This window comes from Juglans microcarpa x Juglans regia, chromosome 5S (assembly GCF_004785595.1).
Source record: "Juglans microcarpa x Juglans regia isolate MS1-56 chromosome 5S, Jm3101_v1.0, whole genome shotgun sequence".
In the NCBI taxonomy this organism is placed as follows: Eukaryota; Viridiplantae; Streptophyta; class Magnoliopsida; order Fagales; family Juglandaceae; genus Juglans; species Juglans microcarpa x Juglans regia.
Window position 1 is genome coordinate 5,246,175 of NC_054603.1, and position 23,881 is coordinate 5,270,055.

Consider the following 23,881-nt stretch of genomic DNA (forward strand, 5'->3'; position numbering starts at 1 on the left):
TATAGATTTTTCAAATACTATTGAGTTTTCGTGAAATTCACAAATTACAACTATTATAATAAATTTTTGCTGAGTATTTAATATTTCCATACAAAAAGTCTTTTTATTAACGATACTAGCGTTTTAATATATTTCTTGGAGTGTTCAGTCTGCCATTTTGTACTCTTAAAATTATCACTAGTTTAAATTATTATTTTTGTATATTCTTTATTTTTATTTTTTTAAATATTAAAAAAAGAATATACAAATATTATAACAATTTTAATTATTTAAAATAAAAAATATAATTACAAGAAATATTACTCATCATTTATATACTACACATTAATAAATTTTTATATTTAAATAAAAAATAAAAATAATATTATATAATATTATATAACACACTCTTATTTTATTTTAATTATATTAAATAATATGTAATATATTAATTATTATTAAATAATAATAAAAATATAATAAATAATTATTTAACAATAATAAATATGTGATATTATATGAAATGACAGTACAGTATAAAATTTTCCAGGTTTTTCAAACCGGATCCGAGAAAAGAAGAGACCGTTCCTCGTTTTCGGAGCTTCTTAGTTCTTAGTTCTTACCTTTACCCTCTCTTTAACACAGCGTCCCCTTTCAACGTTCTCTATCTTTCACTTCGATTATTTTCTCATCACTCGGAAACTTTAAGTTCAAACTCTATCCTATTCCTCTCTCCCCCAGACAACGACGTCTTTGTAGGCTTCACTCTATTCGGCCAGTGGATTGAAAACTAGAGGACTTAGAAAAAAAAAACACAGAGCCCCAAGAAAAACCTTTGGGGAAAAACCAGAACCCAGTGGTTTCACTTCATCTATATTCTTTTGGAGATATAGAGTGAGTGAGTAGCTAGAGAGTGAGTGAGTTGCAATGGTGGCTGGGAAGGTGAGACTGGCCATGGGGCTGCAGAAGTCTCCGTCCTGCTCGAAGCAGGAGACGCCCCCGAAACCGCCATTGCCATCACCGAGCTCGGCTAAGGTTCCCCAGAAAGCAGTGTTCTCTAGGTCCTTCGGGGTTTACTTCCCACGCTCGTCAGCTCAGGTCCAGCCTCGCCCACCTGATGTCACGGAGCTGCGTCGTCTGGTCGAGGAGCTCCGTGAGAAAGAGTCACGCTTGAAGACCGAGCTCCTCGAGTACAAGCTTTTGAAGGAGTCCGTCGCCATTGTCCCTGTCCTTGAGAACGAGATATTTTCCAAGGATGCAGAGCTTCAAAGAGCCTCCAACAGAATCGAGTGCTTGGAGATTGAGAACCAGACGTTGAGAATGGAACTGGAAGGGTTAAAGACGAGGATGGAGGATGAGAGAAAAGAGAGCGATAAGAAAGTCAAGGCAATGGAGGCTGAGATTTCGGAGTTGAAGAGAACAGCATTGGATCGCAACAGAGTAGAGCTGATCATGGACAATGACGACCTTTCATCTTCCCAGAGGTTTCAGGGCCTAATAGAGGCGTCCGTGAAATCAAATCTCATAAAGAACTTGAAAAAGGGAACCAAATGTGCGGACAGCAGTTTGAGTTTTGAGAACCAGAAGCTCGAAGGACCGGATTCGAAGAAAGAGGACACAGAAAATGAGAGACCAAGGCACTCGAGGTGTAACTCAGAGGACCTCGCCGAGTCGTCCGAATCCGCTCTCTCGAATCTCAGATCTCGCCTCCCTAGGGTCCCAAAACCACCACCGAGACCATCATCCACAACCTTATCACCCAGTACATTGCCAAGCAGTGCTTTTTTCACTTCCGAGAACAAAGCGTCAACGGAGCAACCGATTCCTCCGCCGCCTCCACCGAAGAGAATGGTGCCTCCACCGCCTCCCCCGCCACCGAAGGGGTTGAAGGGGGTGCCGGCGAAAGTGAGGAGGGTGCCTGAGGTGGTGGAGTTCTACCACTCCTTAATGCGAAGGGACTCCCGACGGGACTCGGGCACCACCTCGGAGGCGGCACCGGCCACGGCCAACACTCGTGACATGATCGGCGAAATCGAGAACCGGTCTTCTCATTTGCTCGCGGTAAGTCCCGGTTATCGGTCGCGGTTTGCTTTATCCGGCCGTATCTACAGTTTTTTAACACTGGAGCTTTAATTTCTGTCAGTGACTACTGACAGAAGCATCTGTGTCTTTACTGTTGCCTGTGTGTGCACATTTTGTTTCTTGGATTTTATCTTAATTGCTTGGCAGATAAGACACTGTTTATATTCGGTATTCCCTTTTCAAAATCAAAAGAATCAAAACAAGACAAACCAAAAAAAAGGTGTAATTTTGATGAACCCTAGTGGCAATCCAAACTTGTTCGGAAATACTCCCTTTTCTTCGTTTGTTTAGTCGATTGGGCAAATAGGGTTTTTAGACATTGTTGGTTTGATTTGAGTTTTCACGTTTAATGTGAATTTTTTCCAGATAAAGTCAGATGTAGAAACTCAGGGAGACTTCATAAGATTTCTGATAAAAGAAGTTGAGAGTGCAGCATTTACGGACATTGAGGATGTTGTTCCTTTTGTTAAATGGCTCGACGACGAGCTCTCCTACCTGGTACACTTCATTTTTTGCTTTATTATTATTGTTATTATTTTTTGGAGTATCTGTTACTTTGATCTGATCATTTCCTTCTTTTGAGTTAAAGGTGGATGAAAGAGCGGTTCTGAAGCATTTTGAGTGGCCGGAGCAGAAGGCAGATGCACTGCGCGAGGCGGCATTCGGGTACTGTGATCTCAAGAAACTCGAATCCGAGGCTTCCTCCTTTCGCGACGATGCCCGACAGCCGTGCGTCCCGGCCCTTAAGAAAATGCAGGCTTTACTCGAGAAGTAATGCTCTTTTCCATAACTATTCTATATATTATATGAATTTTTCCATTTTGTCCTCTAATTTTGTTATTTCTTATAACTACGAACAGGTTAGAACATGGTGTGTACAATCTCTCGCGTTTGAGAGAATCTGCCACAAAGAAATATAAAGTTTGTAATATTCCTACGGATTGGATGCTCGATGCTGGTTTTGTAAGCCAGGTAATTTCGTTTCTCAGAGACCGACCACTTGGCCCTTTTGGTAGATTAATTAATAGATTTCAGGTGGTCCCTTCTAATGAAGGTTTCACCAATACTGCACCATGGAGCATAACTAGGAATAGTGGTCGCAAAATGACAGAAGGAAGGTTTTGCTTTTGCCTCATTTTTCTCTCTCTCTGCAAACCTGCACGCGCACATGTGAACTTCCAGATTCTTAAATTTGTCTGTTTGTCCATTTCCTCCTCTCTGTTGACCATTTATGGGGTTCCATAATCTTGAAAACTCCGATGGGGGTTGCAATTCGCATTCTTTTAGTAACGTGAAGAAAGTCTTGAAAGTTCCTCAAAGTTGCATATTTTAATGTCACTACTCTCAGTTTGTGAGATACTCAATATATGTTAGATATTACTACTCTGCTCCTCACACCTGACTTTAAGGATCATCCAACTGATAAAAAAAAAAATTCTTGTTTTTATTTTTATTGAAGAGGACGACTCCCCGTAATTTTATACAAACCCTTCACTTGTGGTGGAGAAATATCGGGGTTACTTTTGCAGCATTGTTACGTCAAACCACTGTTGTGAATTGGGTATTAAGCCTAGATTTTTATGTAGTGAAGTGGGCTGTAAATCAGTGGGGTTGGAGTTGGTACACTTTACCTGTCCACTTTACACTTTTCATTTAACATTCTAGTTGGATGTTGAATTTAAGTTACTGCTTGCCCAATTATATAGCTCATTTATAAAAAAACAATGCTGTAAAATGGTGCAGATCAAGTTGGCATCAGTAAAATTGGCCACAAAGTACATGAAGAGAGTATCTGCAGAGCTCGAAACAGTTGGCAGTGGTCCAGAAGAAGAAGAGCTAATTGTTCAATGTGTTAGATTTGCATTCAGAGTACATCAGGTAAATGATTTACCCCATTTCTATGGTCGAGAATTCATGGTTTTTGTTTTTCGTTTTAAATACATTATTGATGGGGAATGCAAATGGTAATGTGCTTGCTTGTTCATGGCCAGTTTGCTGGTGGCTTTGATGTGGAAACAATGAGGGCGTTTCAAGAGCTGAGAGACAAAGCAAAATCATGCCATGTACAATGCCAAAACCAGCAACAACAGAAATTTGTATGCAGGTCGTCGTAAACCTTGCTAATCAATCTGTAGCAAACTCAGCTTCAGAATTGCACCTAGTTTTTGTTGTAAAGATGATTACTTGATGTTTGTGAATACAATGGCTGCCAGCCAGCCATCTTGACTTAGAAACATTAATTTTATTGCATATGCCTTAGTTTACTGTGAATTATTCTGATAAATGAACTAATTACGAGGCTTCTGGCGCCAAAGATGCTGTCCTTCAATTTTCAACTTTGTCCTTCTATTCCTACAGCTCTAGTGCTTTACGATCTGTTGAGTGACGTTAACTTGTTAAGTTTCTTGAATTTTTAAAATTCATTTGCAGACGAACCAATTGCCGTATGACTTTGCTCGAGAAATTACATTTGTAACAATTTTTCGAACTATATGCTTAATGACTTTTGCTTGAGATGTAGTAATTTTTAGATTAAAAAAAAAAGATTTTGACGTTAAGTAAATGTTAATGTCTCAAAAAATTTTATAATTTTTTTTAAATATTATTCAAACACATTTTTTAATTTCAAATATTTAATTTTTTTATCTAATTATTATTTAATCATTCTATTTTTCTAAACTTTCAAATAAAACATAAAAAATAGTATAGTTTCTTAAATTTTAAAACAAAAGTTATGTTAAAAAATTATATTCTAATAATATTTTAATTTTATAATATTTTTATTCAATTTTTTCTCTTTTATTTTTTAAAATTAAACTATTCAGAAATTATTTCACTATTATTTACAGAATTTTTATCTCATCTCATCACTCGATCATCAATTTTGGTGATTAAGATGACATAAAACTAGTTGTATAATCTCTTAAGCGAGTATACGTTGCATTCTAACATGGTTTTGAATTACGATGTCAAGGAGATAATTTTGATAAAAAGAAAGAAAGAAAAAGATACAACGGGAGAAGACTTTACTTTTTTTTTTTTAAAAAAAAAAAAATGAAATTAGTATTATTTTTCTTTTGCAAGGGAAATTTTATTCTTTTGCAAGCTTCATATAGATTGATAATAATAATTCACATCTTCAAGCCACCGTTCAGGTAATTGAATAGGATTTAGGGATACCAGTCTGTCTAGACTCTAGACCCATTAATTCAATGCCCTTACAGCGAGCAGCCTATTTGCATATCATTCTTTGGTAGGTTTGGATTCAAAATTATCTCCATTCATTTTAATTTATCTTATTATTTTTATTTTTATAAATTTTTATATAAAATATAATAAATAATTCTATTTTTTCAAATATCAAAATAAAAATAATATTTAAATAATATTTTATTTAACTTTCATCTTATCGTAACTCACTATTCAATCTGATAAAAACCAACTTCACTTTTGAACTGTCAAAATTTGGTGTATAGAGTGTTTTTGGAGGACCAACCAATTTAACAAGGTGCTGAAAAATAATAATGGTTTAATTACGTGCATTTAAAATAAGGCGTCACAGAAGTGAATTCATTCATTGAGTTATACAAACAACATGCACCAACCGCCTTGCATTTTTGAGAACCAGTACCGGCGTTTTTTGCCGGCGACATTTTTAACATTCGCACCATGTACAGTTTCTTCTGGCAAGGAACTTGGAATCTTACAAATTCTTCTCCTTTTGTATTGGTCTTAAATGGCAAATAAAAAATGTTTTGGTCCGCCATTATTGTATTCTTCGTGGCGGGCTGAAGCTAAGCTAATTGTTTGAGTTCAGTCCAACCCACTGAATGAATCGAATATCTGGCTAAATCCACCCTAATTCATTGTGCCCATGAATTACGATCCCGTCTGATGGCCGAAACATAAAAAGGAGGTAGACAGTCAACTTTTTATCGGCAACAGGTGTCCGCGACAAGTTCTGACTAATTTCAGGCCGTAAATACCAATCTGTACTATTGCTAGCTTGATACTTTGTTCTATTCCAACTGAGCTCGACGTGAAAAGAAAAGTTTAACTGTGAAAGTAGAAATCCGCTCGGTTAATAAATCATACATTATTCGATTTAGTTCGGTTAACACTCATTAAGACTTATTTGTTAGTTCCACTTGATTATAGTTCATTCATAAATGATTGAATATATATAGATATATATATATAATTATATATTTAGTATTCTTATATACACATGCATATATATGCATGCTTCTTTAATAATATAAACATAGTTATCTTTATAATATAAACATACTTATGTCTAGTCATTTATGATTATATATTAAATATAATTCATAATTATATGTTAGTTAATTAAGCACTTGAGTGATTAATTATAGTAGATATTTTATAATATGTGTAATAGTTAGTACGTAGGACTTGGTAGTTTCATATACTACAATGTAGAAATCATATATGAAACGTATTTGTAAAAATGTTATAATCTTATAATTCAATATAAGGTTTATATATTAGTTGTAAAGATTTCATTAGATTTAATTTTTTTTTTTGTAATTTGATATTTTTAATTATTCAATTCATTCAAAAAAAAATATAAAAAATATATAAACCTTATATAAACGAGCTGTACAAACAAAATTTGAATAATAACTCGATTCGGCTCGAGCCATTCAAAATATATATATAAAAAAAATATAAATGAGTAAAAATAAAATTCGAATAATAACTGCTCAAGCTTATTAAAGAGTATAGAAAAAAATTGATAAATAACTCGACTTGAACCACAACTCGGCTTGGCTCATCGAGCCCTCAACTTGAACTCTCAACTCGATAATCCAAAAGTTTGACTCGGCTTGAATCAATTTCAATCCTAATTACGGCGGCAGGCCCGTAACCTTGCGCATCTACATGGATGCCATCTCTTCCAACTCAATCCGGGCGTTCCAAATAGGTTTTCCTCTTGGGTGTCGTGTGTTTGTGTGACTTTTTTATGGTTATGGAATGAGATTAGATAAATTTGAGGTCCTTGTACTATGATGCGAATTGGGCCTCTTGGATATGTTAAGATACAAAATAATAAAATCTACTTCTTTTTATTATTTTAATTTTTAAGACAAGTAGTGATTTCACATAGTATTAGAGTAGAGGTCTTGAGTTTGAGCCCTGACTCTACAGTCTACTTTAGTTAATTAAATATTCCACTTGTTGATCCTACTTATTGAAGAAAATTCTGACCTACAAGTGAGAGAGGATGTTAATATATAAAATAATAAAATCTATATTTTTCTATCAGTTTAAATTTTTGATACAAGTGGTGATTTCACAAGATAGAATTGGGTGGCAAATCGCCATGTAAGTATAGTTGGCATAATGCGTTATTGAAATTCTGTTACTACTATTGAGGTAATTCCTTGTTCTATTATTAATTTTTTATGTGTGTATTTTTGTCATGATGATAACCTTTTGTAGGATGGTTCAGCAAACTTTGGGGGGCTTGAAATGGGAAAGAAACATAGAGATATGTCAATAATCTTCTATGCTCCTATATGGCTACATGTCTATTCAAGGGAATAAGGGTCGACTGGAGAATGGGCTATCAAAGTTTTGCAATGTAGTGTGGAAAAGTTTTGCTGCTTTCCCAATCAAGTTAAAAAAGAACGAGATTCCCAAAATGTTATTTCACTTGTCACCAGATAGCTGCTGACCAAGGAATAACCCATCCATTAATAGTAAAAGAGAAATAATTTGTATAAGTCCCGCGAGTCTTTGTAAAAAAGTAGATTCCACTTTAAAAAATTATAAAATAAACCATTCTTTATTAGAGAGATCTACTTTTTTATAAAGAGCTTCACGAGACTTGTCTATTTAAAACTTGTTCCAATAACTTGTGAAATGTGAATTCCATCCTAGTTTTTTTGGCAGAACCCTGGACCTAGTACAATAGTATGTTCTGTATGGTATTGTGAGGGAGATAAAAATATTTAGCCTAGGCCCAGCAGGGAACGAGAAAAGGTGAGAGGGGAGAGGATGCATGGGGTGTCAGGGGTAAAGGCCATGGTGTCAGGGGGGACTGTCCATGGTGTCAGGAAGGATAGTGGGCTGTCAGAGGAAAGGGACGACTAGGAGGGAGAGGGTTGTCAGGGGGTCAGAAGGCATGGGGCTGTCAGGGGGGTTAGACACGCAAGACAGGTTTGGCCTTACCACTGTAGGGGCGCAAGCGGGAAAAGCAATTAGATAAGTAGGGGTCCGGATGACTTCCAAGGAGGATGATCTTCTTCTTCTTCCTCTTCGACTTCTTCTTCAATTTCGGAACAGGGGGCTCTAGCAAATGGTTTTTCTCTAGTAAATGTATCCGAAACCACTATTGTACAATGAGGAATGAGAGACCATGAGAGACTGTAAACATAAATATTATAATGGGTTTCTCTTCTACAAACGCTTGTGAATGTAAGCATTATGCCGAACCACGTAAACTCATGTGTCCATCTTCTTTTATTTTCTCTACACATTTCATTGTCATGGACGTATGCGCTGACACCTTACAGCCGCACTGACACACTGTCTGGAGCTCCTAACAACATCAATCGAGGTCCAAGTCGCTCGAGTGGGCTGAGAATGACTCTTTCTCTCCTTCTGATTTATTGTGCAATTTTTGGAGTATCAACAAGCACTGAATGGGCTATTGGGACTTGATATGTTGGTGGTATAAAGAAGTGTAATCAATTTTTGTCTCACCTTTGTGGACCATAAAATGAGACAACTTCAAGAGCTGATTGTTATCCAAAACAAATTTTTGGAGAAAGATACTGAAGCAGAAAAGAGAGATACACGTGGTTAAGACAACCAATTACTTTACAATTGACCTTTGCCCCCCTTTTATTCTGATCCCCCAAACAATTACAAAAAAAAAAAAAAATGATTTGAAAAGATCACTAAAATCGATGTGCTATGTTAGCTTTCACACGACAAGATCAGCTGCGTACAGTAGTTGGTTCCAAGTATCAGGGAGTCCAGGAAGGCACCAGTGGCTGCAGTCCATGCCGGGATGCTCACCACTGTATGAGGAAGGGTGTGCATCCTTTCTCAACTGTGACAATGTTGTTATGTCAAGCAAGTAAACAGGTTTCTTAATCTTACTTAACACTTCGTTCACCACACCGACGGCTGGAGGTGCACCGGCCGAATAGGTTGACCCAGATATTGGCTCGACTTCTCCATCACAATTCTTTTTGGGCCGATTCCACTCTGCGCCCCTGATTTAAGAAAACAGTATCAACATCTTTCTTACAAAGGAAAAAATTACTTTACCCTCTCAATTGTACCGCTCCATTTGATTACTTAGAATTTTTTTTTTTTACTTAATAATTAAGAAAGTGATTTTAAGTGTATTGAGATATTTTTCTTTTATTTTTTTAAAATATTTAAATATATTAAAAAAATATGAAAAAAAACCCAAAAACCAAAACTGATAAATTTGAGTGGCAGAGTAGCCCGACCCTTCTTACCAATGAACATTTTGCATTCAACTTTCAAGCGGAATAGTTTCTATATTATCGAGTAATGTTAAATATAGTTTAGAATATACAAATCTTACACGTTATTTTTTAAAAAATATGACGTGTACTCACAGATAATGGGTAGGAGAGATGCCCTGGAAGAAAACCTTGGTTTTGGTAGGAACAACATTGAGGTCGACCCAATTGGCCCAAGTGGTGAGCCCTTTATAAAATGCAGTGAGACGGTCCATATCTTCGTACAAGTTTGTCCCTTCCCTTATATAATCCCACCTGCATATCCCAAAACCTCATCACCTGACACCTTAAAACATTCCGCCCCACCTCTCGGTCCATGCCAGAATATTACAAAGACAAAAACATAATCTTACGGTTGAGATCCTCCCGTGTGGGTCCACCAATGCCACGTGTTGAAGACCAGCATGTCCATCCCATTCCATGCCTTCCCGCCCTGGATTGAATCCAGCGTCAGCACTCGGCCAACGTCTTCTCTAATTATATCAACAAGGTATGGTGAACGGTATAGATGCAAAGTGACACCAAATTCCTGCACACACTCAAAATTTCCCCCTTATTCAAAGATTAAATAAATAAATTAATCAATCAAACACACAAAATAAATTACTATAATATATTTTAAATTTGTTTTATAATTGACATAATTCTACGATAATTAATTAATCACGAACTGAATTATAGGACAGCAAGAAAAAAGGTGCAAGCGTCGGTCAGGAGTCTTGTTGATTAAGAAATTCACGTGGAGAAACAGTAGCCATTAGCATTATTTTTCATCCACGAGCCCACAAAGTCACGACTCATCAGAATCACAAGGCGCCAAAGAAAATGATTATTTGAGAATCTTTTTTTTTTTTTTTTTCCGAATAATTTAGACTTTTAGTTTTATTATTTGAGACCCTTTGCCTCTTCAATTAATATTTAATGCTAATTTCAAACATACGAGAAAAAAAATATAAAAATTTTATGTAAATTCACTTTTACATATTCATTACGAATTATATTAATGTGATTGATTACGTCAATTTTTTTAATATAAAATAACTACTTGATCAATTACATAGGTAAAGTGTACAAAAAAAATACAAAAATAAATGCAGAACAACAGAACTCAAAAAAATAATTGTAGAGGGCGGCAAGAATACAACCTGTATAAGTGCTGCCTAGACAAAATTTTCCACCCAATACCTATGGTAATCTCCCTACGGAAAATACCATCCAATTCACAATGGAAAGAGCTATTTAGTATTTTGCCTCTCAAATTGTACCGTTTAAATGTACCGCTTGATAAGTTTTTTATTTATTTAATAATTAAAGACATGATTTTAAGTATGTTGATATATTTTTTTATTTTTTAAAAATATTTAAATATATTAAAAAATGTAAATAGAAAAATAAAAAAGAAATTGAAAAGTAACTGGTGGTAACAATTAGCAGTGGTACTACTCTCGGCAGAGTAGCACCGCTGCTTCAGCTATTCTGGTAGTCCCTAATAAATTACATTTTCATTTCGGCCATTATTGCTGTGTTCATAGGTCGGCAAGAGGAGCTTTTGGCGAGCCGAACCATCCAAATACAGTAACTCTATAAAGGAGCATGGTTTCCTCCGTTTCAGGAGCTTTTTTTTTTTTTCTTCTTCGATCTTTTTAATGGAGCACAAAAGAATATTACAAAAGTGAGGCAATTGTCCAAAGCAGAGTTGCAGTCATTCAACGAACGGAATTGTGTTGATTTTGAAACAAAATGGGCAAAAAAGGGCTGGAATTGAACTCCTCACCTGGAAAGTCGCAGAAGACAGTGAGTCTTTCCTCGTGAAGGATGTTTTTGTATTGGGCACCGACGCGTGAATCATACACGTCAACGATTCCCACATGTTCAGACTCAGCGAGTCGCCCACGAACATTATCTTCTTCCCTCCCCACCTCCTCAGAAATTCTATCCCATCAAACCTACAGACCAAAAAACCAAGCAGATGGTATAAAAAGCGTTTTGGAAACGGAGAGTTTAAACAAATTCTGGGGGCTTGTGTCTGTGCCCAGAAAACAAACAGACGTTTTGAATCTGAAGAGGCGAGATTACCTGGGTAAGTCACAGTTGTCAGGTTTCCAAGCATACTTGAGGTACTGTTTATCGGGTCTGCCATACTTTTGGCAATCGAACTCTGGGTCTATGAAGGGGCAGCTCGAAGAATCATAGAGAGGATAAGAAGCATCAAACACCCATTGTCCTTGGAACAAATTGCACCCACCGCTCACTTGCTTCCTACTCAAACTGCTCACATTGTGGAATTGCCCTGCTCTTGCTTGCTCCAAAGACACCAAGAGCAGGACATGAAGGAATGCAGAGATGAGGGCCTGGAAACAAAACCCCATCTCCGGTTTTTGGGTTCTCAAAGTTGATGTTAAAGATAAGCTGTGAACAGAAGTTGTCCGTGACCTTGGTTTATATAGGGAAATAAGCCACGGGTTCAAACTGAGGACAGAGCAAATGAGGGAGCTCTGCTCATCTAGCTATTTGTGGGCTCTTTTTTAGTTTTAGAAAGTCAATGGACTCATCTCGAAATTGAGTTGGTATCAAGATCTCTCAGATTCCAATTTTATTAATTAGATAAAATCAAGGTGGCAGAAAAGAGTCCTGGACGTCGAGAAAGACAGAGAGAGAGAGAGATGAACAGAGCTCACATGATTTGTGATAACACTGATAAGAGGAGCATTTTATTTTTAATATCTTCTGACATGAGCTGGAAATCATGGATTCATTTGTCTCGTGTAATGTCTGTCGGGGTTGAAATTATGTATGTTTTTTCTCAGTCCGTGAAATCAAATATTTGTATAATAAGGGTTCTTGAAAAGTGCATTACATGATGATTCCACTGGTCTGCATGTCTCGGGGGATAAATATGCATCGAAATAAGCTAAACGACAATTGATTAGAAAAAAAAGAAGAAGCTAAACGACAATTGGTGAGCTAACTTAATTATTTGGGGAGAAAGTAAATTCACAAGTTCATGTAATCAATCCTGTTACATTCTTTAAAATTCTAAATCATGTCAATAAAACTCTCATTGCAACATGTGGACTAGCATAACGTTTATTGAAACAGTCCTCAAAGCCTTGAAATAAAAAAGAAAAAGAAAAAAAATCCAAAAATCCAAGGCGTCTCAGCCACCAAACATCTTGATACAGAGGTTCCGCCCACGGGCTAAATGTTATTTTGTCAAAGCAAGGTAGGTCCAATCCAATAGGTTGGTGAACCGTGCATTACTAGATTTTACATATTACCGACTATTCTCATTATTTTGAAGAGTAATTATTAGATATTTACAATCTATTATAAGATGTCACCCACATCATCACGCTATGAAATTATCTAATAATTCTCTTGCTTTGGAAGCTAATTCTTGCGGTTGATTTAACAATGCAAGTTTTAGGGCGAATAAAGTCTACATATAGTCTCCGAGACTGTTCATCTAAGCGTATACAGTTATATTTAAAAAAATTTAAAATTACAATAATATCCCCTTACTCAATACTGTAAATAGAATTTCTCATAATAAAATTTGCAACAACACTCATTTAGCGTAAGGTAAGATTCTCTGCAATAAAATGTATACGTTCAAATATGTTCACTTTCATGATTGAAGGGTTCTGGTTATTTCTATGTTTTGAGAGAAGTCAAATCCATCATCAATGGAACTCTTTCCTTAGGCAGGCCATCTCATTAATGAAACTTATTCCGTTTTCTCTTTGAAAAGGCCATTTCAGAAGTTTGTTTGATTGCCATGACAACTGGGTGGTTTCCTTTTTAGTAAATACGACCAATACTGTTAACAAATAAGAGCATTGGCATTGCCAAGTTTAAAATTTAGTTAGAATCTTAACTTTTAGTTATAGTATCAATTTTTGACTAAATGAGTCTACATTGGACTAGCTATCTTAAAGTTAAAATAATAATATAATATTATATATATTTTTTATTTTTTATTTTACAAATACAATTCATATATTTCCTATATCTTCATGCTTTGTAGAAATAATGTGTCTACTCTATCAATATTTGCAATCAGAAGAATAAATAAAAATTTTTACTAGTGCATGACATGCATGTTTTACCATTCAAAGAGAGAGGGAAGTGATGAAATAATAAAATATTAATTTCCATTGTGAATAGTAGCTAGCCATGTTTGGAGAGGACTTAAGATTTACTGTAGCTCAAGTCTTAAGCTTTGGACCATTGGCTAATCCAATGTGGAAGCTTTTTCTCACATCTAGCTAAAGTTTGAACTTGCATTGACATTTGGCTAGTCCATTACCAATGCTCTAATAAGCGTATGCAAACAGAAACTCCTCTGTATTCTTGAAAACAAAGAGCAAATATCGACATCAATGACGTGGGACTTGCGAGTCTTTTTCACTTGTTCTGCAAATTAATCGAAGCCTTTTTCTGTCCTGAAGATAACTTCCCAATTAGTTCCATATTTGGGTATTTTTCCACTTGCAAACGACACAAAAAGCAACAAGTTCTTGAAATTTCTAACATCCACATCCGTCATATAATCATAGGTTTAAACTTTTAGACAATACCATCCACCACCAATGAATGCCATTTTGTTCATTATTCAAATGTATTATAGCACAATCTCCTCACGTGTGATCGATGGGCCAAACATGTGGCCCCAAAGCAAGAGCTAGTGCCACCATTTTTAGGCTACTAGAAAGTTTTGTCGTATTGCTATCAAATTGTTCTTTACGAGCCCAAATATGGTGCCCCAATTGGAGTTAATATTCAATCGATTGCAATCATGTGTGTGTGTATATATTACACTAGTGGAGCTTGAAGCATACTTAAAGATTATAAGCTTTTAAAAAAACAAAAAAGAGAGAGAAAAACAAGCAAGCAGTTCTATTTTTAAATTACGTGTTTTGTCTCCGTATATAATGCAACAACATAAGCATTTTTTTAATGGACTAAACATATAAGACATCAAACTTTAAAAAGATCAAGAAAGGAAAAGTAGGACATAATTATATAACTTAGATAAGCATGGAGATATATAGCAATCATGATGGGACAATGCGTGAATAAGATGTATTCATCACTCCAATATAATTCAAGCAACGGGATAGGAAGACTCCATGGCAATGCCGCATAGACCTTACGGCGCATCAATGTCTCTCTTCATTCTAATATATCCCTTTTCACCCCAACTGGTACCCCATGAATTCTTCACTAACTAGTACTTAGTCCCATCGATTGTTGTCCCATAACCAACTGCAGTCACACCATGGTCCAGTTCTGTTCCACACTCTCCAGTGAAGACTCCGCTCGAGTAAAATTGGAAAGCGGAGCCACTCACATCAATGGCGACAGAAATTGGTTGGTTGGCAACTGCCTTGAGCAGTGTTTGCTCACTGTTGGCAGGCACATCTTCATAGCTTTTGATGGTGGCCGCATGGGATGCTGCCTTGTTATCGTTACAAGTTCCATCCACTCCCTTGTATGGGTACTTTACTTCTGTTGTAAGGCCTTTGTTTTGGATGATAAATTCAAATGCATCATCCCACCCTCGTAGCCTTGGTCTTCACCGCTGGTGTCACAATCAACTAATTCTTGCTCTGAAAGAGAGATTAACTTTCCTGTTGTGATTTGGGCGATCCCTTTCGTGGCTGCAACAGCAGAAAATGCCCAGCAACATCCTAGATTCATATCACAATGCAAGGTACTTGCCGTGTTAGGAAATCTAGCCAATGATGTTCACATTATCTATTAAATAAATTAAGAAAAAAGTATGTATATAAATATATCTGTCTTACCGCATGTTTTCTGGTCCTTAATGGGGGTGACGACTCCTTTTGTTCTCCAATCAATGCTAGATGGCACTGCAGTCATGTTCTCATACTTAAATGGTGTCATTGGAAATGACCTGAGAATGGAGGGCCTTTTGTATCCATTGTGAAGGGCCCGAAATTCTTCATTACTTTGATCAACAAATTCATTGGCACCTAGCTTATAAGGCCGATTTACATCGCTGTTGAAAGACTTGATGAACTCCACGTTGAGCTTGAAAAGCTTGAACCGCATTTCCTTCTCTGCACTATCCTTATACATGCGTCCATGAAGAGCCATCCATTCCTCGTGCCTCTCCAACATGGAAGTTTCATGCAACGTGTGAGAAGTGGCTTGGGAAACCCATATCCCCAACAGCGTGATCAAGAGCATCAATGCTCTTCCAGTTGTCAAAGCCATTTTTTCCCAACTTGAAATGGGCAGGCAGTGTGCTTGATGGTTAATCTTAGGGATATGATTTCAGGAACCCAAAGATCAGCTAGTGAAGATGAGTAGGCACACACCAATGATTGGGAAGAAACTGGTATATATAGAAGATTCCTTCCTCATGCATGGTTCTTCCCTTCAACTCATAATTAGTACGCCACAATTAGAGACATTACCAGGAGTCGTAAAAAATATCGTATTATTGACAACGGAAAGTTCAGGTCTTGAACTCCGTTTACGTTCCTCTATTTAATACTTTATTTTAATTAAATATATATTTTGCAACCATTGTATTAAATAAACTAATGATCATTGGATTGTCTTTTGGGAACTCATCCGAATAGTTGGGTTGCGTATTTGCCATCATCATGTGTTCGATCTGATGTGTCCTAAAATCAAATTCTTGCTTAATATATTGTTTGTAGGTATTCCATGATCACATCGTTTGAATATTCTTGTGTTTGGGAGTTCCATTCCTTTAAAAAGTATATTTGCCTTCAATTCTAACTTTATTGGTGCCATGGCCTCCTCGTACTTGATATGGCCGGGGGGCTAATTTGGAATTATATTCAGATCCCTCCCAAAAGGATATATATGTTTATTTTATCACTTCTTCTATTTGTATGCTGGTCATGTAAATGACGCGTCATTCACATCACTAACTAGAAAAAAACTTGGTTTGCAAGTTTTAAAATCTTAAATTACTCTTACAAATTAAATAATATCATATCGTTAACATAGAAATTGTGTCTTTCACACTTTACTTATTAGTAGAATTTCTCTTATTCTAGTATGACTAATAATAGTGGGTTAACGATCCATCAAATCTATTTCCAAAGAGTGATAGATTCATTGCACGCAAATACCTCTTGCATATGAGTAATGCTAAATACAATTAATCCTAGTCTATGTAAATTTCGCACACTCTCTTTAAGAAAGAGAAATGATATTTACAGTTTTAAAATATATAAATCTCACACACTCTTCATAATTTGGAAATCCTGGTATATATGGCAAGATCGGGAGGTATCTTGTGAAATGCAGCTAAGCATGGATCTTTGTTTACCTTTTCTCTTCATTTGGGACATGAAACTAGTACTTTGGCTGAGTTGATGGCTCTAAAATAAGGCCTCTTATTTTGTTTGCAGTTAGATTTCTTGGGTGTAATATATATATTTTTTTGAAAGAGGGCGGCACCCAAATTTTATTTGAAATTGATTCAGAGTCATTGTTCAATGGTTTCTTAATTCCACTTCTCCACCATGACAGTTTTATAACATTTGGGAGGACATTCTTGCTTTCCAACAAGTTTTATATATTTTTTTATTGAACATTGAAGGTAATTTTATTGTTGATTAACTTGCAAAAAATACAACTAAACATTTTGCAGTGCAGTAGGTGTTTCGACCAATTATTCTTTGCTATTCAATTACCATCGTTGACTTTGGGGGAGTATAGGATGGATGTTTTGAAATTACTTAGATTTAGGCACAAAAATTAGATGATTGTGACTTTAACTTTGTTCTTTTAAGTGTAGATTTTGATTGTAATTAGCACAATATAGAAGTTTTTCTTAAAGTTTGGTTTTAGAATTTTCGTAATCCCAAAGCTTTTTTTATATAAAATAAACAAAATTAGAGATACCGTACCTCGTCTTTAAAAAAAAAAAGTCATGTCGTTAATGTAAAAAAGTATCATTTATTAGTAGAGTTTTTCTTATTCTATTGTGACTAATGATAGTGGGATAGCTATCCATCAAATCAATTTACGAAGAGTGACTAATTCACTGCCAATACCCATTGCGTATTATTTTTGATGACATTACTATTGTAAAACATCTTTTTATTTTTAATCTAATGAAAGCGGTATTTTGTGCTACAAGTATCACTACAACAAATTTAACTTTTAGGAAAGAAATCCAAACTTTGTCCCAAAAATAGCTCGAGTTGTAAATATCGTTTGAACAATAACTTATCATTCAAATGATCTTATTTAGGGACAAAATCAATTTTCTCGAAAAGTGATTGTCCATTTGAATGATTTATTATATCCATTTGAACGGTGTCCATTCTGTTTGAATGATACCAAATCCACTCAAATGGTAAGAAATATGTTCGAACAACGACAAATGTGTTCAAATAATCACAACTACATTGACATATATTCTTTTCCAACGCAAATTTCAACCTAATATTGCCTAGTAAGTAGAATGCACCATTTTTTTTTCAATTTATAAACTTTGTTTGAACGATAATAGTTTCCGTTCGAACAAGGATATTTTCTTTTCAAAGGAAGTTTGATTATGTTAGAATGTATTTAAAATTCATTCGAATGGTAAAATTTCAATGAAGTTTGACTAGAATTTGGAACGTGCTAATTTTTTAAAATTTGACCATTCGAAAGTGTTTTAGTTTATTTAAACAATCCAAAATGTCCTAAAATATATAAAGCGCCTCACACAGAATGGGATGAATCATTTTTATCCACCCATTTTTTATCTCAGGTATATGCTTAATCTATCTACTAAGTCTCTTCCCCTTTTTTGTTTTTTTTTTTATTACTATTGTTTCATCTCTACACATCTCCTAAGTTTAGAACTCGATAAACTTTCCTTATTTTCTTTAAAAGAAATATCTCTCGTTCGTATAGAGTTGTCATGTGTATTCGTGCTCTAGTTTATTTTTGTGTGTGGCCGATTTGTTATTTTAGGAGTAGGTTTGCAAAAAGAGGGGATACATAGTAATTCTTTTCCACTTGGAACATGCTCAGCTATTGTGTTGCTCTACTCTATCTGCATGCATGCGTTTTGATTTCGTTTGAGTTTTTTCTTTGTTTATTCCTCTTATTTTTACTTTTTATCACGTCTTTGAGGATTGGTGTTTATATTTTATTGTGTTTTTGCCTACTTTATTTCATTTGTGGTGATTGATTTAAAATTTTCTCGCTGCTTTTTTGTGTGGTGGCTGTGAATGTGTATATATAGAAGAAAAAATTTTTGTGTCATTTTGGGCTATGTTATCTATTCTAGTAGCTATCATTGGGTCATTTTTTATTTTAAGTGACCATTCTTAGCACACCATATCATTTTTAATTAGTTTGTTGTTTGTATAATTGTTTTTTGTGGTTGAGATGTAAAGTGGATGTGTATTTTTTTTTTTTTTTACGAATTCCGTTTTACTGCTATTTTTTCTTTTTCTTTTTTTTTTTGTTAATAAATAACTATTTGGCAATAAATATTTTGGTCACAAATAATTCTTTGCGGCCAGTTTTCCTAGCTGCAAATAACGCTTTTGGTCTAAAATATTTATTTGCATCAATATAGAGTGCCAGAGAAGACTATATGCGGTGAAAAGAATGCCGCCGTAAAAAATCCGGTCCCACTTTTGTTCCATAGACAATATGCGGCAAAAATAATGTAGCCGCAAAAGATCTTATTTGGGGGCACTTAAAAAATCTTCAGAAAATAGTTTTTAAGATGAGACTACTGCAACTACTCAGTGCAAGTATCAGATGAGAGTTATGAGATGTTAAAAAAAAAAAAAACCAATGTGAGAATTTGAGATTTCATTAATGAAAAAAGAAAAAAAAAAGGTAAAATTGTTGAGGAACTAAAAGAAACATAGAAAATTAAATACCAAGTTGTGAGAATATTTTTGAAAATTTTTGGTAGTACAAAATGCAAATTGTCTTTACATTTGAGGACATGGTTTTATTTCAAATTGCTCTACCAATGAATGCCCTTTTGTTAATGAGTAATGATAATAAAAATGATGATAATTAAATTTTGAGTAATGTTACATGCAATCGTGGAATGCGCAAACGCCATGCAGTCGTTTGAAAAAAAAGTGAGGTTCACTATTAAAAAATTATTATTTTTTCATGTGAATCTAATATTTATTCACTTTTTTCAAAGTGATTGCACCGTACTTGTACATAATTCACGACCACAACTATCATTTTTCATAGATTTTTCTTATGTTAATAATTCAAATATATTATAGTACTCCCCTCGCGTGTGATCAATGGACCCAACACGTGGCTCCAAAGCAAGAGTTTTGGGAACAAGAAGTCAGAAGTCAGATCTCCAGAAAGCTTGAGCATCTTCATCATAAACCACATCCATCCGTTAATGGCTACTACATTGGACTTAAGTTTCTAATTGTATTGGGTATAATATAATTAATTGGATTGGATATAATTATTGTTGTCTAGACTACATGGAATTTTTGTCGTATTGCTATCAAATTGTTCTTTATGAGCCCAAATATGGTGCCCCAATTGGAGCAAATATTCAATGGATTGCAATTCTATCTTACAGTGGAGCTTGAAGCATACTTAATGATTATAAGCTTTAAAAAAAAAATAGATAAAAAAACAAGCAAGCAGTTCTATTTTTAAATTTCGTGTTTTGTCTCCGTATATAATGCTACAACATAAGCATTTTTTTAATGGACTAAACATGTAAGACATCAAACTTTAAAGAGAGAAAGAAAGAAAGGAAAATTAGGACATTATATAACTTAGATAAGCATGGAGATATATAGCAAACACGATGGGACAATGCGTGAATAAGATGTATTCATCACTCCATAATTAATATAATTCAAGCAACGGGATAGGAAGACTCCATGGCAATGCCGCATAGACCTTCCGGCGCATCAATGTCTCTCTTCATTCTAATATATCCTTTTTCACCCCAACTGGTGCCCCATGAATTCTTTACTAACCAGTACTTAATCCCATCGGTTGTTGCCCCATAACCAACTGCAGTCACACCATGGTCCAATTCTGTTCCACACTCTCCAATGAAGACTCTCGCTTGAGTAAAACTGAAAAGCAGAGCCACTCGCATTAATCGCGACAGAAATTGGTTGGTTGGCCACTGCCTTGAGCAGTGCCTGCTCATTGTTGGCAGGCACATCTTCATAGCTTTTGATGGTGGCCGCATGAGATGCTACCTTGTTATCGTTACAAGTTCCATCCACTCCCTTGTATGGGTACTTTGCTTCAGTTGTAAGGCCTTTGTTTTGGATGATAAATTCAAATGCATCATCCATTAAGCCACCCTTGCAGCCTTGGTCTTCGCCACTGGTGTCACAATCAACTAATTCTTGCTCTGAAAGAGAGATCAACTTTCCTGTTGTGATTTGGGTGATCCCCTCCGTGGCTGCAACAACTAAAAATGCCCAACAACATCCTAGATTTATATCATCAGGCAAGGTACTTGCCATGTTAGGAAATTTAGCACATGATTTGTTCACATTATCTATTAAAGAAATTAAGGAACGAATATAGCTATCTTACCACATGTTTTCTGGTCCTTAATGGGGGTGACGGCTCCTTTTGTTCTCCAATCAATGCTAAATGGCACTGCAATCATGTTCTCATACCTAAATGGTGTCATTGGAAATGACATGAAATTTGAGGGCCTTTTGTATCCATTGTGAAGGGCCTGGAATTCCTCATTGCTTTGATCAGCAAATTCATTGACGCTTAGCTTATAAAGCCGATTTCCATCGCTGTTGAAAGACTCGATGAACTCTACGTTGAGCTTAAAAAGCTTGAAATGCATTTCCTTCTCTGCACTATCCTTGTAAGTGCGGCCATAAATAGCCATCCATTCCTCGTGCCTCGCCAACATGGAAGCTTCATGCAACGTGCGGGAAGTGGCTTGGGCAACCTATATCCCCAACAGTGTGAGGAGGATCAATGCTCTTCTAGATATCAAAGCCATTTTTTCCCAACTTGAAATGAGCAGGCAGTGTGCTTGATAGTTAATCTTTGGAATATGATTTCAAGAAGCCAAAGAGTGATGATGAGTATGTAGGCATACACCAACGGGTATATATATATATATATATATATATAGAAGATTCATTCCTCACGTTTCTTAATTTCAACTCTGAATTAGTACACCACATGAGGGTCATAATTCCCAAGAGCGCCATAACAAATATCGTATTATTGACAACGGAAAGTTTAGTTCCTGAGCTCCGTTTACGTTCTTCTATTTAACACTTTAATTTAATTTCATATTATATATATATTTCGCAACCTTGGTATTAAATAAACTAATGATCATTGGATTGTCTTTTGGGAACTCAGCCGACTAGTTGGGCTACGTATTTGTTATGTGTTTGATTTGATAAAATCAAATTTCTTAACTAATATATTAATTATTTGTATGTTCTATGATGATATTGTTTGAATATTCTTATGTTTGGGAGTTCCATTCCAGCTTTAAAAATATGTTTGCCTTCAATTTTAATTTTATTGGGACCCCCCGGCCTCCGTGTTTGATATGGTGGGCTTAGTTGGAAATAAATTGACATCCCTCCCAAAAGGATATATTTATTTTATGAGCTCTTCTATTTGTAAGCTGGTTATGCACGTAGAGGATGCACCATTCAGACCACTAATTAAAAAAGATTTGGTTTGCATGTTTTAAAATTTTAAACTAATTTTACAAATTAAATAATATCATATCATTGACGTGAAAAATATGTTTTCCACACCGACTTACAAGTAGAAGTTTTGATCTTATTCTGTTGTGACTAATGATAGTGTGTTAGCGATCTATCGAATCTATTTGATTTGAAGAGTGATAGATTCACTACACGTAAATATTCATTTCATATGAATAATGTTAGTTACAGTCCTAAATTATGCAAATCCCCCAATACTTCCTCTGAGAAAAGTGGGATCAATCATGCAAAAGTTAGGTTTTTCACGTGGATCCCAAGTTTGCCCTATTTTTTTCAAAATAATCCAATTGGATGGTTAAAATCGACAGCTTGAAATTATGTTTGGTTTCATTTCTTTTGTTGGTGTTAAATATCTCTTTTGCTGGTGTTAAATAACTCTAGATCTTTTTATTCTTTAGATCGCGTTGTTCTGATATTTGCTCGTGACATTTCAAAGAATCCAACAACCCTGGGCCGGACAACCAATTTAGAAAGGTGTTGAGTTTCTTGAATGAAACCACCACTTTACCGGACTAGTTTTTCAAGCAAGTTTGTCATTATTTTTTTAACTATATATCATTACTCCGCTCATATTAATTAGGTAGTTGGGAGCAACAGTACTACCTCCGTACGTTCATGATATACAAAAGCTAGATCATTTTTTTATTTATTTATTTTTAAAAAGGGGACAAATCCTCTTATTCATTAATGACCCTCACTTATGGCGGAGGAAAACCTTCTAAAAAAAAACACGCCACAAACAGAACCACCCTTATCTATGACCTTCAACACCTTACCTACTACGAATTGAAACCAAACCCAACTTATACAACCTATACAATCCTTTTAACTCTCTATGAAATTGCCCGACCTCTCTATACAACTTATTCTCACCCAAAGCACCCCTTTTAGCCAAGAAATCAGCAACTTTATTACATTCTCTAAAACAATGAATAATAGAAAAATTCATCTCATCTAATATATCCAATAACTTATCCCAAAAATCCCATAAATACCAAACTGTACAACTTTTAGTTAAAATCCAGGAAACCACCACTAATGAATCTCACTCAATGTCCACCGATTCATAGTCAAGTTGCTTACAAAGAACTAAGCCTTCCAACAGCGCACGTAACTCAGCCTCAGTGTTAGACCCATATCCAAAACCCTTTGAAAATGCAGCAATAAGCACCCCAAACTCATCCCGAATAACTCCACCCCCTCCACTAACACCAGGATTTCCCAAACTACATCCATCCACATTTAATTTTACTCTGCCCGCCTTAGGTTTGTTCCACCGCACCAGATGAATTTTACTCCTTCTAGGCTCAGTAATTTTCACACCCAGACAGGACAATAAACGCACATCCCCTTCTGTCAATTTATTCATCTTCGTAACCTTACTCGCTACCACATGTACCTAGTATCTAATAGAATGCCAAACCTCATTTAACGATTCCCTCTTCCCTTCCATACGAGCACGACATCTCCTCTGCCATAATCTCCACACCACTATCGTAGGTATCAAACCCACTAGTTGCCCAATTTGAGATTGCC

At 35.5% G+C, this 23,881-nt stretch overlaps 3 protein-coding genes, 1 long non-coding RNA gene and 1 pseudogene across 4 annotated transcripts; 2 read left to right on the plus strand and 3 right to left on the minus strand.

Moving 5' to 3' along the window:
- Window positions 1-539: 539 nt before the first annotated feature.
- On the plus strand, window positions 540-4,390 carry LOC121267624 (protein CHUP1, chloroplastic-like). Its single transcript, XM_041171580.1, has 6 exons — window positions 540-2,040; window positions 2,428-2,559; window positions 2,651-2,832; window positions 2,922-3,033; window positions 3,805-3,939; window positions 4,053-4,390. The coding sequence occupies exons 1-6, from the start codon at window positions 907-909 to the stop codon at window positions 4,173-4,175; spliced, it is 1,818 nt and encodes a 605-aa protein (XP_041027514.1). The 5' UTR covers window positions 540-906; the 3' UTR covers window positions 4,176-4,390.
- Window positions 4,391-8,775: 4,385 nt separating this feature from the next.
- On the minus strand, window positions 8,776-12,083 carry LOC121267625 (protein trichome birefringence-like 38). Its single transcript, XM_041171581.1, has 5 exons — window positions 11,667-12,083; window positions 11,365-11,536; window positions 9,944-10,119; window positions 9,687-9,845; window positions 8,776-9,311 (listed from the first exon to the last, which is right to left on the minus strand). Exons 1-5 carry the CDS (start codon window positions 11,957-11,959, stop codon window positions 9,017-9,019), a joined length of 1,095 nt encoding a protein of 364 aa, XP_041027515.1. The 5' UTR covers window positions 11,960-12,083; the 3' UTR covers window positions 8,776-9,016.
- On the plus strand, window positions 11,251-19,818 carry LOC121267627. Its single transcript, XR_005941052.1, has 3 exons — window positions 11,251-11,262; window positions 18,152-18,154; window positions 19,650-19,818. It is a non-coding gene; the product is annotated as an uncharacterized LOC121267627 (long non-coding RNA).
- LOC121267626 lies at window positions 14,698-15,784 on the minus strand (annotated as a pseudogene).
- A 645-nt stretch (window positions 19,819-20,463) lies between the features above and the next one.
- On the minus strand, window positions 20,464-21,598 carry LOC121267628 (senescence-specific cysteine protease SAG39-like). Its single transcript, XM_041171582.1, is given in 3 exon segments — window positions 20,464-20,676; window positions 20,678-21,057; window positions 21,165-21,598. Coding segments are annotated over 3 exon segments (930 nt in total). The 5' UTR covers window positions 21,502-21,598.
- Between the last annotated feature and the right edge of the window lie 2,283 nt (window positions 21,599-23,881).